Here is a 17,634-nt window from a genome sequence, read left to right as displayed (position 1 = left end):
TGCAGTTACTTTAGTAAAGGTATACCACACAACTCAACATCTTTGATTCTGCTGTGGAAATCCAAAGAAGTTCAGAACTAAAACTGTTTTTTGAAACATAGGGCAGGATGTTCTGGTACCTTGTATCATCTGACAGCAGAGATGTCTCACTATTGGCTGCTGATGGATCTTCTGGTCCCACTAATGATTATGGCGTTTTGCATGGCTCGCCCATCCCTCCATCAGGGAACCCAAACGATTCTGCCAATGGGAAGGGCTGGAAAATTCCATCCAATTCCAAATACATACACCTGCAATTGCCTTTGCCCCTTTCATCTCTCAACTATCCCAGACAAGCTGGCTCTATTACCTTCCCCCAGCTTAATTAAATCATGTATGTACACACACAGACACTCAGCCTTCTTTACAAAATGCCACCATGTTCCCAGACATATTGGGCGAAAGAAATCCATGTTTATACCTGGCATTGACTTCCAGTCTTGTAGATCTGAGCTGAGATAGCATTAGTTCCTGGAGCTTTGCTTTGAGACAGGAATCTGATTGCATTCATTATTCCTAAGTGTGTGAGCGTCATCAAGAGGGCAATTGATGGAAACCTTTGGCAATCTATTGATTGCTTCTTCATTGATGGATGAAGGCAGATTGAGTATATTATTAAAGTGACCTGCACACCTTTCTTGAATTTGGGCTTTTTCTGCGAGCGGATTTCAGAACATCGTAGAATCACTCCCAACCTTTCTGATCAGCGTATGACTGAAGTTGTCAACTTTCTGATTGGGCCAACTGTGTAACATCTCTCTAAATTTGCTTTGGACATTCCTGCGGATGTTTTGGTTGACACCGTGCTTGGATAATGATGAATTATCATTTTAGATGTTGCTTTCTCCTCCAGTAGTTTATGGATTACCTCATTGTTTTCATTGAGCCAATCTTGATGCTTACAAGAGGCAAGGTCAAGGGCGTCTAGAGGGTTGGAGTATCCTCTAAGCCTGAAGGTTGCCCAAGCATCTGCAAAGCAGAGATTCCTTCATGACTGCCTTGAGATTTTGAGTGAGTTTTCCATCTCAAGGTTGCCGAGGATCTGGAACTCACTGTCTGAAAGGGTGACAGATGCAGAATCCATCAAATATTTAAGAAATACCTGAATGTGCACTTGAAATTGCTGTAATGCACAGGGCTGTACATCAAGAGCTCGAAAGTGGGATGAGGCTGGATTGATCCATTGGCTGGAATGGATACGATGGGTCGAATGTTCTCCTGTGAAGTAAATTTCCTATACTTAGTAACTGCCCTTCGTTTGGTTTCGGGCTATCAAATTCAGGACAGAAGATAATTTTTGAAAGTTTGTATCATTGAAAACTTGTATGACAGTGATTCAGCTACCAGAGACCATCACAGCATACATTTGACTCTAAAGCTGTTTCCAATGGAATCTTTTGGTATACCCCTGTATTTCGCAGAAGCACTCAGTGTTTGGACACTCTTCAGTCAACTATATGTGCCATCCACAAAGTTTTGGTAGTTCAGTTTAAGAATGATTGCATCACTTGTTCCATCCCACGTGATGAATTTATTACCCATGACCCTATATTTAATACTAAGTGAGGGGTTGGTTAGTGTAAACTTAATCACTTATGATTGCCAATTAGGTATCTAGAGTTCAGGATAAACCAATTTTTCCAAGTGTCAGCATGCAAGGTTTAGCCCATATCTCTGTTTAATTATTTCCATTAAATTGTTGCCAGTGGCAATAAAATCTATTATTTATAAAACCTTACTGAAGTTAGACACTAACCTACAATGCTTGGATATTACTGCCTGAAGGTAGCATATTGTTGATTTAGTTGTCCAAATTGTGGACTGCTCTATAGTTCCATAATATGCTAGCACATTGCGTATCCTCTAATCTCTATTATTCTGCCACAGTGTGTTAAAACATCAAATAACTGTTTCGAATCCAAAGGGATAAATTGCAATGATGTTTCTGCATTGTATCACAGTAAGTGCCATCATGGTGACAATATAGGGTGGATGTAGCAGGTTTCACTTTGTATATTTATCTGAGGAAGTACCTGGAATATTAATTGGACTGCTGGATAGGCATGTTATGGACATGCTGTGATTCATGTTACATTTGGGGCATCTTTTAGGGTTTATCCCGGTTGCTTGAACTTACCACATTTTCATGTCTTGTAATAAATGTATTTCATTTTGTTCTAATTGATTAGAGTGTTGGCAATGCTGATATGACAGAGGACAATGTACTTCCAGTTGAAACTGAGAGCACACCGCAATGGAGATGCTATGCCAGGCTTGTGAATGCACAGCAAATCCTGCTCACCTTTTTGCCAGCCACCTTTACAGGTAAGTTTTACTGTTAAGTTCCTACCCCTACAGCCTACTGCTGTAAGAGAGACGTTAGCCTTCACTTCCTTTTCACCAGCATTCATTCAACCGTGCTCCCAGTGAGACTGAGTAGACTGGGACCATACTCATTGGAATTTAGAAGAATGAGGGGGATCTTATAGAAACATATAAAATTATGAAGGGAATAGATAAAATAGAAGCAGGGAGGTTGTTTGCACTGGTGGCTGAAACTAGAACTAGGGGGCATAGCCTCAAAATATGGGGGAGCAGATTTAGGACTGAGTTGAGGAACTTCTTCACCAAAAGGATTGTGAATCTGTGGAATTACCTGTCCAGTGAAGCAGTTGAGGCTACCTCATTGAATGTTTTCAAGGCAAAGATGGATAGATTTTTGAACAGTAAAGGAATTAAGGGTTATGGTGAGCAGGCAGGTAAGTGGAGCTGAGTCCACGAAAAGATCAGCCATGATCTTATTGAATGGCGGAGCAACCTCGAGGGGCCAGATGGCCTACTCCTGCTCCTAGTTCTTATGTTCTTACATAACAAAATTTGAGCAGCTTTGCTGTTTGTTATTCTTATTTGCCGGTCTCTCTGTAAAATGCTGTCAAGATCTATGTAGTCCATGTTTGTAACTTTTTGTAGCTATCTTTCATTTTAAGGAATTACATTTTTCACTAAAATGATTGCTATGTTAAAATTCTAAAGGTTAGATTTTAAAAATGTTTAAAATTATTATCTTATTTAGTGTCTGGTCCTTTTAAGTTTTTGTTGCATGGCTGCACATGTGCATTAGTTGCTGCTGCACTGCTCTGCACTAGTGCAGCTTTGCAGGAACGTTGGTCCAATGGAGGGTCGCCTAAGGAGGTCTGCAAAATTATTTATGAAACAAGCACAAGGAAATCCACATTTTAACAACAATCCTACCCACAAAAATCTGAAAGTAACTGCAGATTCTGCATCTGGCCTTAGCTAATTTTTAAGTTGCGGCCAGGTCTTTACCTGGAGCTATTGTGCTTTTACTTACCAGGGCCTGTGGCATTGTTCTATGTTAGGGCATTGTCATGCAATCCTATAGACTGTTGTCGGAGTTGAAAGAAATGGACTGGTCTGGTCATTGTCAGACAGCATGCCAAGCAGCCTTGTCAGGTATTGATGCAACTCCTCCCAGAATATTAGTAAGCAGGTATGGTTGCAGACTCGTGCCAGAATTCCCTTATCATCCATGGAGATAAAGTGAATATAATTAATAATATGTAAAGATTATATATAAAATAGAAAGGCTTTTTATTCATTTAAGGGATGTGGGTGTTGCTGGCTAGGGCCAGCATTTATTGCCCATCCCAGTTGTCATTGAGAAGGTTGTGGTGAGCCTTCTTGAGCTACTGCAGTCCATATGTTGTAGGAACACCCAGAGTGCTGTTGGGGAGGGAATTCCAGGATTTTGACCCACTGACAGTGAAGGAATGGCAATATAGTTCCAAGTCAGGATGGTGTGTGGCTTGGATGAGAACATGAGGGGTCACCTTTGTATGGATCAATGGAGAGTTATGAAGTTCAATCCCAAAATATCTGAACATGTTTTAATAGAAATGGAATCAAAGCTATGTGGTCAAGATAAGTCCCTAATAGTTTTGGATGCTTGTTTGAAACACCATGGTAGACCAATTATGAGGCCAGTTGTTAATATTTTTTCAATGATTCAATAATGACTCCAAGAAATAATTTTCAAAACAATTTATTATCTAGCTGGTGATGAGGTGGGGAAAGGAGGTTCCTCACATTGTTGGTAAAACCACTTTACAATTTCTTTCTAAAGGATTTTCTCTCTGAATTTTTCTCTTTTCTGTTAGATGTGCAGCGACTGATGGCTCCTGGGATTGACGAGAGTACAAAACATTCTGGATTGGGGGATGAACTGCTACAAGTGGAATTGAAAGAATCGGCATTGAGTGAACACTCTGGAGCACACAGTGCAGCCTCAGCATTCAAGAAATCCGATTTGGCCATTGTCAGGGAAGCACTTGATGGCACAGCCAGCCAAGTAGCAATCACTGCATCCAAGAGTAATAACACTAAAAGAGATTTTGTGTCAACAGTGCGTTCCCCAGGACAGGAAACCAATTCTAGGTCCACGATGCTCCTTTCTCCAACCTTGGCAGATGGTAATGAAATGTCACCTGTTGAATTTGAAAAGGAGATCATACAACCTGATACAGGTAACAGGTTGTTTGTAGTGATAACACCTTTTGCATGCAAATGCTTTGGGAATCTAATGAAGTGGCCTGTGGTTTAGATCATAGGATTTAGGAGATGGATGGTTTAATACATTTTGGATTGAGCCTTTTATAGATAGGTGTGATAGATTTTATCTTGGAATTGGTGTTTATGAGTTTTAAGATATTAGATTTTTAACTTCTGAGTTGAAAAATAATTTTCCATTATGGTCTTTTAAATGGAGCTTTCAGGCTGATTGCAAATTCTTGGCTTGATGTGGTAGATGTGGAGAACATAGCCATCAATACCTGGAATGGGACCTCAATCCACCCTTATGGTAAATCTCCATGAATGTGTGATTAGTCATCTCTTCCAGGAGTGAGATTAAGCAACATGTGATTATGCTATTTTACAAAGTTATCTAATTTTTGATAGCAATTACTCACTGATTGACGTATCCCATAGGGGTAACTGTCATTTTATGGCTCTCTGCTGTTCATCTCTGGACCCTTGAGTAATGAGATTAACATTACAATGTTGCTACTGAATATCCTAAAGGGCTGTCACTGCAGCCTTCCTCAATGCTGGTAACTCAGACTTGACCTTGTTTTTTTATGACCGGCAATCTATTTGTTTATGGATGTTTTCTTTGTGCGTGCTTTATTTTTATCACCGTTTTCCCACAGACTTCATCTATGCGTCTTCAGAAATGATGAAGGAACGAGTGGAGTTCAGCTTACCTCCAAAGAAAGACTGTCACATCACGTTCAGCCGTCAGACTTCTCAGATCGACTTGTGTGATCCAAGCCGCCTTCGATGTCCTGTCTACATATACAGCTGCTCACTGGAATCACTGAGAGAACAACTTGTGAACTCTAGCGTTGAACGCTCGAACAAGGATATTTATTTCAGGTAGTGTACTTGCTTACGCTCACTCTGATCATATGAGTATATGCTAAGTATCTAGGTGTCATCTAAGTACGTCATAGAAACAACATCATTTCTCAGTTTATACCTTCTTCTGAATAAAGGGATGGAAGTTCCATTGGTTTAGCAAATAAATGCCGCCTATTCTAGCAATAGATCTGGAACGGTTCGCAAAGTGCCACATCTCCAGATACATTGGTTTTGGCACTGTTTGCTTAACCCATCCTTATTCTTTAAATGCAATGGGAAGAATCAAAGTAGTTTTTGTGCAGTACGTATACAGAACAGAACTAGGTGTGCACCAAAACCAACAGTTGATTATTTGTACCTATGTAAACAATTGCATCTTGATTTGGAGAAGGATTTTTTTCACAGTAAATGCAACTATTTAATGAGCATGTTCTGTGTCAAGATTTGAATGAGTGCAACTTGGTTTGTAATGTGGACGCATTAGGGGGATTTAACAGGCAAGGACAGGTGGTTGCCAGGGTGGATAGTAAAATTCGGTGTGGAGAGAAATCACAACCTGGCCCATATACTGTGTTTCGCTGAGTAGCTTTTGACTGCATGCAAGCAACCTTGCTGACTGGAATTGGTGCTAGGTGGTGGTGGGCTGTGAAGATTGCATTTATGGGTGAAAACAAGGGCCTTTTCACAGATTTTGAACTTTCCTTTGGATTTATCACTTAGGGTATGCGTTTCCCAGTGTTTGGGAAACTGAGCAGTAACAAAAGGAGCATTGCAAGAGTTTACCAACTTCAAAAAGCCCAAACTTCGTAAGGGCTTAGTTCTTACAGCTGCTTTGATAGTTCCCTCTGGCAAATGTTCGGCAGAGAGCTCTTGTGGCCATACAGGTATTGGATGACTTTGGAGGCTTTCAAAAGACATAATCAGGATGGGAGTTACCCTGAATGTTTCCGATAGTACATCAGAAGAGAAGGCCATCACCAGGCACGGCAGTGACAACAGTCCTGTATATGTATTGCTATGGTGGAATCAGCAGTTAGATATGAGTTGTCACTGTTTATGAGGCAATGTAACAAGATGTACGCACAGTCTTAGGCTCCTTGACCTCTTGAGTAGGGCGACCACAAACTGAGTTTGTCACGTCAGGTGTTCGCAGGCATCAGCAATCTGCTAGAAGATCTGCTATTTGGTGGACCTGGTGGGCATGCATTGTCACACTGGCCTCAGCTTTTTTGTCTCCAGTTCCTAACCGTGATTTGCCTTACAGTTGGCATTCCACGGATGAAAAATGGCATCAGTTGAGGTCATCCAAGCAATGCCACAGCAACCAAGAATTATATCTATCGTAAGAAATGTTCTTTCATCAATGTGCAGCTGGTGTTCAGCCTCAAAAAGAGGTTCATGAAGTTGTGTGTCCAATCCCTGGGGGCTGTAACGATGCTTTTATACTGCATTATCCAGTATTCCAGACCTTTTCGTTCCAGGAAACAGACTCGATGGCAGGCTCTTTGTCTGAAATTGTAACGTGACGTCTAAGACATTATAATGGATTGCACTGGAGACATTCCCTGTTATGCTGCTCATGGAATCTCACACCTGGGACTGTCGAGGTCAATTTCTAAAAGGACAATTAAAAGGAAATGGACATCATTTGCATTTTTATAAGCTTCCTCCCTTGTGGAGTCAGAGAGTCTGGCAAGGCAACAGCTTCCCAGAACAGGATCTTCAATATGGATTATGACTCTTTCAGAGGTAAATGACTGGGATGATTTAAGACACAAAACAAAAGCCACATCCAGATACCAGATAAATATCTCTTTATGAAATCATTGTGGAAGAAGGCGGTCACGTACCTCAAGTGACCATCTTGAAATCTCTATGTACAGTTGAGAACTCAGAAGCAAAGTGTCTGCTGATTTAACTCCAACCTGCAAGCACGCGACAGCAGGACTCCAGGCTGACCAAGCAGTCCGCAAAAAACCCTCCTTGAAACTTTTTTGGTTTTTCTGGTGGCCACTGCTAAGCAGATCAAGTCTCCAAATATCAACCTCCTCTCACTGTATCGGCATCAGCTTTAAAGGAATTTTACATTCTGCCTTAAACTAGGAACCCACATGAATTGGAACTTCCCCATGAATGAACCTTCTCTGGATTTGAACTTTCCGGATTCTGACAGTCATGTGAACTAATAGCCATTTCTGTGGTTCTTTTACTTTATTCATAGTTGTATCTTTCTTACCCCTTCCCTGGATACCTGTCTGTGTGTGTGAAGGACTGATCATTTGCCCCCAGGTTTGAATGTTTGAGCAAACAAAATTTCTAATTTATCCCTAAAAGAGTTTGTTGTGAGTCACTTAAAAATTGACTGCACAAACGAGGCATAGTTGGAATAAATGCCACAGCCTATTTTTTTTAAAACAGAAAAAAAACCTCTGCTTACGGACAGATGGTAAGAGAATAAAGGAGAGTCTGACCCCTCTCTCCTGTCTGTAATTCTGGAGATGCCCTTCAGTATTCACCAGCAAGGATGTCCAGAATAATAATCAGGTGCTGTGTCTGAGAAACACTGTACAGGAGAGAAGAATGCAGATAAAAGAGGATGACCTCTATGACTCTATGATACCAGGGATGGCATAATGCCTCAAGGGTTCGGCTACTGGTGAGTCACACACAAAAACATCCTGCTCAATCCACCACCAGCACCAACTCATGCATCCCACCCCCACACTGCCCCACCATCTCTTTGTACTAAAATGTTCTTCAACCACTTATTTCACTCCAACACCCCAAGGTAGGACAAAAAGAATGTTTAAAGACACTGTAAAGTTCTCCCTGAAGCATGGCAGTATAACTAGGAGGAGCTTGCTACCAATCGTTCAAAATGGTGATGACTTGTCCATCAAAGTGAATCACTTTGAGTCCCAACATCTTAATGATGAGGCAGAGTGGGGCAAAGAAGGGAAGAAACAGAAACAAATCCCTGTGCTCTGGATTCCACTCTCTCATGGGACATCTCATCCATGTGCCCAAAAATCGGTTGGTTGAGAATCGGCCTCTTCAGTCATATGCACACCCATGGCAAAATTTCGCAACTCTGAGAGACCGTCATTCCTAAATCTAGGGACAACCTATGATGCCACAATGACCTAATGAGTTGCCGTTTATTGACCTTCATCATGAAACAGGCGAAAGGGGTGATTTATCGCTCAACACAATAATTGGCAAGGTGTGCAATTGGTGCTCAGCATTAATTTTTGTCTCATGATAAGAAAAGGTTATGTAACAATACAACGTTTCTTCAGGTACCCTTGGTGAATTTTAATTTCTTGAACTTGGGTCTCCTGTCACTTTTACATGGTGTGCCCGGTGTGGTAGAGGCAGGCTACTGACATCCTTGTTTTGAGATGCCTTGACTTCAGCCTTTTAGGTTTTGAAGCTTCTGAGGATCCCATTGAAGACTCCTCCATCCACCTGTCCCTGTGGTGGGTAATAATTCAGCAATCGGGTGCTGGCCAGTGGGCAGTAGGTAAGAAGTGAGAATGCTTTAAATCAATTCCCACTTCCATGTCCCACTTCACTACAGTCCCTCTTCTAGATCAGCTCAACAACACTCCTACGACTCAGTTACAAACTAACTTGATGAAGATTGTATGTTGTAATGCCATGGATAAGGTGACAGTCACCCGATCTAATGCAGCAGAATTGCTGTTATCAAAATTTACACAGTCATGATCATGGCCTGCATGGACATATTTGAGAGTCATGTGTGAAGCTCCACGGAGGCTGCCATGATAAATATTCTCGCAATTCTGTCCACCACCAATCTATTACTGGTCATGTCAGACATCTTTATCCTCTTCTCTTATGAGAATTGTCATTACCTGGCTAAGCTGTAACATCCTTCTCAGTGATAGCCCCTGGGGCTCAGCATTTGTATACAGCTGAGCTGAGTTTGTAGAGGATCATGTCCCCCACATGGTCTCTCCATAGCTGACTGGTATCTGCTTGTTTCATTTCTGAATTATAGGATCATAGAATCCCTATAGTGCAGAAGGAGGCCATTCGGCCCATCGAGCCTGCACCGACAACAATCCCACCCAGGCCCTATCCCCCTGACATTAAGGGGCGATTTAGCATGGCCAGTCAACCTAACCCGCACATCTTTGGACTATGGGAGGAAACCGGAGCACCCGGAGGAAACCCACACAGACACGGGGAGAATGTGCAAGCTCCACATAGTCACCCACGGCTGGAATTGAACCCAGGTGCCTGGTGCTGTGAGGCAGCAGTGCTAACCACTGTGCCACTGTGTCGCACCCCAAACAAATAGAAATAGGTCAGTATGTACAGATGCACTTTTTGCCTCAGGATTGAGGTGAGTGGCAATGGTGGGATAAATGGAGTTGTAGACTTAGGCAGTGTAGAGTGTGTAAGAAGGTTGGGTCCTGCTGAAAGTTGTATGGGTGTGAAATGCAATGTGATGAAGTCTGCATGGCAGGGCAGCATAAAGTCGAGGACAGATGGGTGTGGGGGTGGGAAACGTCAGGATGGGGAATGAATTGCAGGCGAATTAGCAAATGTACTCACTTTCCCTGATCTGTTTACGTCATTAAATTGAATCCTGTAGCGCATCCAAAGACAGGACACCATGTTCCTGCTGCTAATTTCAGTCACTCCTAACCATGGTGACTACTGCAGGTCCCTTCCTCCCACTGTTGGGGTAAACTATGTCCCTCCTGCTCCTGAATGCACCCAGCAATAATTCCAGGGTTGCGTTATTAAATCCGGGCACTACCCTTGCTCTCTGTGCACCCACCTTTTAGTTCCTCCAAATCCTATTACTCCATTATTCTTTTAAAACAATTGAGATTACGTCATGTGGGTGCACAACAGACCCGCTGTGTAGAGGCGCAGAATCCGGATATCAAAATTTATTGCCTTAATCAGGCAGAAAAATCCCTGGAGCCGATTTCATTTCTGGGTTTCGCCCATGTAATTCCACCCCAACCATAAGACGCCTTCATTTTAATGTCGGGAGCACTGCACTGAGGCTGTTGATTGTGCTATTTTGAGTATTTTCTGTCTCTCCCCTTATTAAGATTGATGAGGCAATCCAGCCTGGATTGAAAGAGACTGATTTGATTGTGCATTTTTCTTTCCTCCTATTTTGAACAATTTAGATCTCAAGACAATGTTTCCTGGGAACTGTATCAGGATTTGAAAACCAGGTAGCAAAGCTATCAGCTTAAGCCCTGATTCCTTAAATTCACTGCTTGCTGGACATGCTTTGGTAGTTTTGGTTAAGCGATTGATTTTTGTAATAGCGGATATCCTTTTCTGCTACTGGGTGACTTGCATGTTCGTGATCCAGTCCTTTCCCATTTCAATTGACTGTCCTGTTCTTATCTATAGCGTTCTTAGTGTCTTTCATTATCTCCTTTTCCTCTCTTCAAAGTCTCCATGTAACACAATCCACTGGCAGCAAACAACCCGATGTTGAATGCCTGCCACTGATGGTGTTCTGATTGAAGGAACATTTGTATTTTTCTCCCTCCCAATCCTCTGGTAATTTAACCAGCAATTTTCCCCAGGCAGGATAGCATGAGTACTGAACTAATGTTCTACCATGCGCAGAAGTAATGTCATTCTTGCTGTGAAAGATTTCACAAATCTTCAGGTGTATAAGTCGGATTGCTTTTCTTTGTAAAGGTTGAATTCAAATCTCTCAGAAACATTGATTACATGGTACGTCCATTGAAGCAATACATTGACCTGATACATGTCAAAAGATTGAATCCAAACAAAGTTTAAAAGTTTGTTTATTAGTTTATTAAGTTTATTTATTAGAGACACAAGTAGGCTTGCATTCACACTGCAATGAAATTCCCTAGTCGCCACACTCCGGCTCCTGTTCGGGTACACTGAGAGAGAATTTAGCATGGCCAATGCACTTAACCAGCACTTCTTTCAGACTGTGGGAGGAGGAAATTGGAACACCCGGAGGAAACCCACGCAGACACGGGGAGAACGTGCAGACTCCGCACAGACAGGAACCCAAGCCGGGAATTGAACCCAGATCCCTGGCACTGTGAGGCAGCTGTGCTTGCCACCGTGCCGCCCCAAACAAATAGAAACTCTGGGTGGGGGAGAATTTTAACCCCCAAAAAACAGTGTTTGTGTCAGATGGGAGATTGAAGTGTTTAAAAATCTGAATCCTGACATTGAGTTGCCTCCAATCCATCCACCTCTGGTGTTAACGAAGGCCAATCTGCTCCAAGATGGTGGATTGACAATTTAATAGGATGAGGCTGCAAGCCGCGTTGTTCTTCTTCATTTTGAATTGAATTGTGGGCAGCACTAGGTTTCATAAAAGTTGAGAACCCTGCAACTAAACCCAGCTGGGGACTGTTAGATCCTGGAGCGGTAAGTGCCTTTCCACTCGCCTGCTGGATCCAGTCTGCTAGCTTGGTCAAATCCAGTGGTTGGATATTCCCCCTCCTTCACCTAATCAATCTGCCTACTGACCTCCTCATGTGACCTTTGAACTCCCATGTGCCTCCAGCCACCAATCTCCTGCCCAAATTCCTTTCTCCCCATTGAGACTTTGACCAATTTTCCACTCTAACCTGGCTGTGGTGAGCGGACCCACTTTGTGACATCCTCTGTCCCTGACTGGAAAATCTGTTGATCAGGCTGGCTTCTGAATGGGAAACCTATCACTGCTGTCTTACACACGCTTTGGAGCTAAACCTCCCTGCTTCTGACAGATCAGCTAAGTTAAAATCCAGCCCGACATTTCAATTTAGTCTGCCAGTGCAAAATCTCTCTCTATGGTCTTGATTAGTGCATGAAACATATTTTATACATTTTGATTGCAGTGCTGCAGGGCTCATGCAGTTCTCTTTGTTGGTACATTCTATAATCAATTGTTAAAGTCCTATTGTACTTCCCCATAGAAGAAGTACTAATTTATCGAATAGAAAGCTGAGATTTCAAATGTTTTTCATTGCTTTCTTTGATCCTTTGCACAGTCCCAGCTGGAAACTTGAACAGAAGATCTGGCACCTGGTCTCTGCCAGTGTTGCTGTATAACCAGGGTGTGGGCTATGAAGTTGACTACGCTTGCAGTTTCTCTTCCTCCTTCCTCAAGCTTTCTTTAGAATTGTGCTTGCAGAAATGCTACTAATGGGGAACTATCTGGTACTTAACACGATTACTGGACCTGGTGTTGTCATTTGGTGTGGAGCATCTACATTGAAGTATCCCCATTTGCAAGCTTGGAGCCCTGGAAACAACCGTACTATTTCCTGGTTTCAGGGAAGGAAATGAGCAGTTAAATGCAACTTTCACTTCGTATGTTTTGGAATTAAGATTGTGCTTTGACCTCTGGCTCACTGGAAAATTGTGTTTTCATCATTAAGGTTTAAAGTTTATTTATTCATCACAAGTAGGCTTACATTAACACTGCAATGAGGTTACTGTGAAAATCCCCCAGCTGCCACACTCTGGTGCCTGTTCAGGTACACTGAGGGAGAATTTAGCATAGCCAATGCACCTAACATGTACATCTTTGGACTGTGGGAGGAAACTGGAGCACCCGGAGGAAATCCACGCAGACACGGGCAGAACGTGCAAACTCCACACAGACAGTGACCCAAGCTGGGAATCGAACCCGGATCACTGCTGTGAGGCAGCAGTGCTAACCAGTGGGCGGCATGGTGACCCATGTTTACGGAGCCCCTTGTAACATCACTGCAATGAAAATAACAATGGTAGTTGTTAATTCTGAAGGCCTTTGTGCAGGCTTTAACACGAGAAAGCTGAGGATTTCCAATTTATCCTATCTGGATCTTTCAAATGTAAATATTTGTGACCTTAATCTCACAAGGCTCATTAACTGCAACATTGAAATTCTCACAACTCTTGAGCTTCTGTACAGCAATTAGAACCATAGAAAATTACAGCTCAGAAACAGGCCTTTTGGCCCTTCTCGTATGTGCCGAACCATTTTTGCCTAGTCCCACTGACCACTTGGACCATATCCCTCCACACCCCTCTCATCCATGAACCCGTCCAAGTTTTTCTTAAATGTTAAAAGTGACCCCGCATTTACCACTTTATCCGGCAGCTCATTCCACACTCCCACCACTCTCTGCGTGAAGAAGTCCCCCCTAATATTCCCTTTAAACTTTTCTCCTTTCACCCTTAACCCATGCCCTCTAGTTTTTTTCTCCCCTAGCCTCAGCGGAAAAAGCCTGCTTGCATTCACTCTATCTATACCCATCAAAATCTTATACACCTCTATCAAATCTCCCCTCAATCATCTACGCTCCAGGGAATAAAGTCCCAACCTATTCAATCTCTCTCTGTAACTCAGCTTCTCAAGTCCCGGCAACATCCTTGTGAACCTTCTCTGCACTCTTTCAATCTTATTTACATCCTTCCTGTAACTAGGTGACCAAAACTGTACACAATACTCCAAATTCGGCCTCACCAATGCCTTATATAACCTTAGCATAACACTCCAACTTTTATACTCGATACTCCGATTTATAAAGGCCAATGTACCAAAGGCACTCTTTACGACCCTATCCACCTGTGACGTCACTTTTAGGGAATTCTGTACCTGTATTCCCAGATCCCTCTGTACAACTGCACTCTTCAGAGTCCTACCATTTACCCTGTACGTTCTTCTTTGGTTTGTCCTTCCAAAGTGCAATATCTCTCACTTGTCTGCGTTAAATTCCATTTGCCATTTTTCAGCCCATTTTTCTAGTTGGTCCAAATCCCTCTGCAAGCTTTGAAAACCTTCCTCACTGTCCACTACACCTCCAATCTTTGTATCATCAGCAAACTTGCTGATCTAATTTACCACATTATCATCCAGATCATTGATATAGATGACGAACAACAATGGACCCAACACCGATCCCTGTGGCACACCACTAGTCACAGGCCTCCACTCAGAGAAGCAATCCTCCACAACCACTCTCTGGCTTCTTCCATTGAGCCAGTGTCTAATCCAATTTACTACCTCCCCATGTATACCTAGCGACTGAACCTTCCTAACTAACCTCCCATGAGGGACCTTGTCAAAGGCCTTGCTGAAATCCAGATAGACAACATCCACCACCTTCCCTTCATCCACTTTCCTGGTAACCTCCTCGAAAAACTCTAATAGATTGGTCAAACATGACCTACCATGCACAAAGCCATGTTGACTCTCCCTAATAAGTCCCTGTCTATCCAAATATTTGTAGATCCTATCCCTTATCACACCTTCCAATAACTTGCCCACCACCGACGTCAAACTTACTGGCCGATAATTTCCCGGATTTCTTTTGGAACCTTTTTTAAACAACGGAACAACATGAGCCACCCTCCAATCATCCAGTACCTCCCCCTGAATACTGACATTTTAAATATGTCTGCCAGGGCCCCTGCAAGTTCAACACTAGCTTCCCTCAAGGTCCGTGGGAATACCCTGTCCAGTCCTGGGGATTTATCCACTCTGATTTGCCTCAAGACAGCAAGCACCTCCTCCCCTTTAATCTGTAAAGGTTCCATGACCTCCCTACCTGTTTGCCCTATTTCCATAGACTCCATGCCCGTTTCCTCAGTAAATACGGGTGCCACAAAACCATTTAGTATCTCCCCCATCTCTTTTGGTTCCATACACAGTCTACCACTCTGGTCTTCGAGAGGACCAATTTTATCCCTCACTATCCTTTTGCTCCTAACATACCTATAGAAGCTCTTTGGATTTTCCTTCACTCTGTCTGCCAAAGCAACCTCATGTCGTCTTTTAGCCCTCCCGATTTCCCTCTTAAGTAGCTTCTTGCACTTTTTATACTCCTCGAGCATCTGATCTGTTCCTTGCTGCCTGTACATTTCATACAACTCTCTCTTCCTCTTAATCAGTGTTACAATCTCCCTCGAGAACCAAGGTTCCTTATTCCTATTTACTTTGCCTTTAATCCTGACAGGAACATACAAACTCTGCACTCTCAAAATTTCTCCTTTGAAGGCCTCCCACTTTCCATTTACATCCTTACCAGAGAACAGCCTGTGCCAATCCACACTTCCCAGATCCCTTCTCATTTAATCAAATTTGGCCTTTTTCCAGTTCAGAACTTCAACCCGAGGACCAGATCTATCCTTATCCATGATCAGGTTGAAACTAATGGCAATATGATCACTGGATCCAAAGTGTTCCCTCACACTCACATCCATCACCTGCCCTAACTCATTTCCCAATAGGAGATCCAATATCGCATCCTCTCTAGTTGGCACCTCTATATACTGATGTAGAAAATTTTCCTGAACACATTTTACAAACTCTACCCAGTCTAAACCTTTAACAGCATGCGAGTCCCAATCTATATGTGGAAAATTAAAATCCCCTACTATCACAACTTTGTGTTTCTTGCAGTTGTCAGCTATCTCTCCGCTGATTTGCTCCTCCAATTCTCGCTGACTATTGGGTGGTCTATAATACAAGCCCATTAATGTGGTCATACCTTTCCTGTTTCTCAGCTCCACCCATAGGGCCTCTATAGACAAGCTCCCTAATCTATCCTGCCTGAGTACCGCTGTAACATTTTCCCTGACCAACAATGCCACCCCCCACCTTTTATCCCTCTGCCTCTATCCCGCCTGAAACATTGGAACCCTAATTGTTTTTCCTTTATCAACCTTACTTGAGAAATCCGCCCTTTTTGTTCTAATGCAGTACAGCTGTCTGCATCATTTCTCTCAGAACCTTTACATACCAAACTTGTTGTTCCATTATTGAAGTCGATTCACATTTAATGCCGCAATACTAAAAAAAATTATAGTGTTAAATTTATGTTGTGTGCCCATTAAAAATATACCTGACGTCTAGTGATCTAAAAATTACTGCAAGAGTTTTCCCTGCATTAGTTCTGCTTCATCTCAGAATGTTATGCTTATTTTAATTGGCTGCAGCTTCTCCACGATGTTTCTTATTAGTACTGAGTTTGATAGTGCTGATACGAGAGCCTCGATAGCGGGAGCTAAATCCATATGAAATTAGATGGGAATATGTTTTTTAATTGCTACTAATTACCTTCTAATACTGTGGTTTAAGATCGTTGTCACAGGAACGGCCGGCAAACTCATCCTCGACGGATCCAATCACTTACCTCCACAAGAACAAGGAGCTTTCCAATTACTGCAACTTGCTACAAGAGCATTACCACCAATGTTACGTGAAAGGTAATGGAAGTCCCAAGGGCTTGCTGAGGGCATATTGCACCCTGATGATACATTAACTCAAATTCCATTACCCCCAATTCATGCTAGCAGTTTAAGGTTTTGGATAACCCAAAAATTGAACATTACTCCTTTATGTTATGTACGTAAAAGCTACCTGTTGTAGACCATATATATTAAAATCCTCAGCAACGTTTCTCTTCAGGACTCATGTGATCTGGTGCCTGTTTGCTGTTTAAAAACAAAAGGCAGATCTTCCATTCCCCATATAAAATTCACATTCTTATATATTGGCTTACATAAGGATCTGTACTGGCTGCTTTTAGAAAAATCAGAACAGCTAATTGATTCTGACATCCCTGATAAGGTGGTGGGGGGCCCTATTCAAATCTCATGCTGTTTAAACATATAATTTGTCAGTTTAAGTTTGGAGAATTAAATGGTATGCTTGTTCTACACCACATTTTTAAAGAAATTATCTTGATGACAAAACATTTCATTTTGAAGGAGACACAAGACAATACCTGCCTGTTATTGTCATGTGATCCTCATTTTTCAATCCCGTTGGTAAAAATATCATGGAGTGTGTTCAAATTTTACGTGTGTTAATTAACTACATTTAAAAATTACACTCGAACCTTCAGTCCTCCTCACAGCACCAGAATAATCCTAAATCAAAATTACGAATGATATCTTTTGTCTATTCTATCAATCAAAGTTGTTCTTGTTTAACCCAATTCTTTCAAGTTTATTTATTAGTGTCACAAGTAGGCTTATATTAACACTGCAACAAAGTTACTGTGAAAATCCCCGAGTCACCACACTCCGGCGCCTGTTCGGGTACACTGAAAGAAGTCTCACAACGCCAGGTTAAAGTCCAACAGGTTTATTTATTCCAAATAAACCTGTTGGACTTTAACCTGG

At 42.2% G+C, this 17,634-nt stretch overlaps 1 protein-coding gene across 4 annotated transcripts in view; it reads left to right on the top strand.

Annotated features, from left to right (window-relative positions):
* szt2 (SZT2 subunit of KICSTOR complex) overlaps positions 1-17,634 on the top strand; it is a 195,857-nt gene that overhangs the window by 39,945 nt on the left and 138,278 nt on the right. For all 4 annotated transcript variants that reach the window (XM_078218778.1, XM_078218776.1, XM_078218777.1 and 1 more), the window contains 5 exons: positions 2,229-2,364; positions 4,218-4,583; positions 5,268-5,493; positions 10,656-10,703; positions 16,586-16,713. In XM_078218778.1, coding sequence (XP_078074904.1) covers positions 2,229-2,364; positions 4,218-4,583; positions 5,268-5,493; positions 10,656-10,703; positions 16,586-16,713 — 904 coding nt within the window. The remainder of the gene's footprint in view (positions 1-2,228; positions 2,365-4,217; positions 4,584-5,267; positions 5,494-10,655; positions 10,704-16,585; positions 16,714-17,634) is intronic.

This window comes from Mustelus asterias, chromosome 8, assembly GCF_964213995.1.
Source record: "Mustelus asterias chromosome 8, sMusAst1.hap1.1, whole genome shotgun sequence".
Taxonomy (NCBI): Eukaryota; Metazoa; Chordata; class Chondrichthyes; order Carcharhiniformes; family Triakidae; genus Mustelus; species Mustelus asterias.
This window is presented reverse-complemented; position numbering and strand designations above follow the sequence as displayed.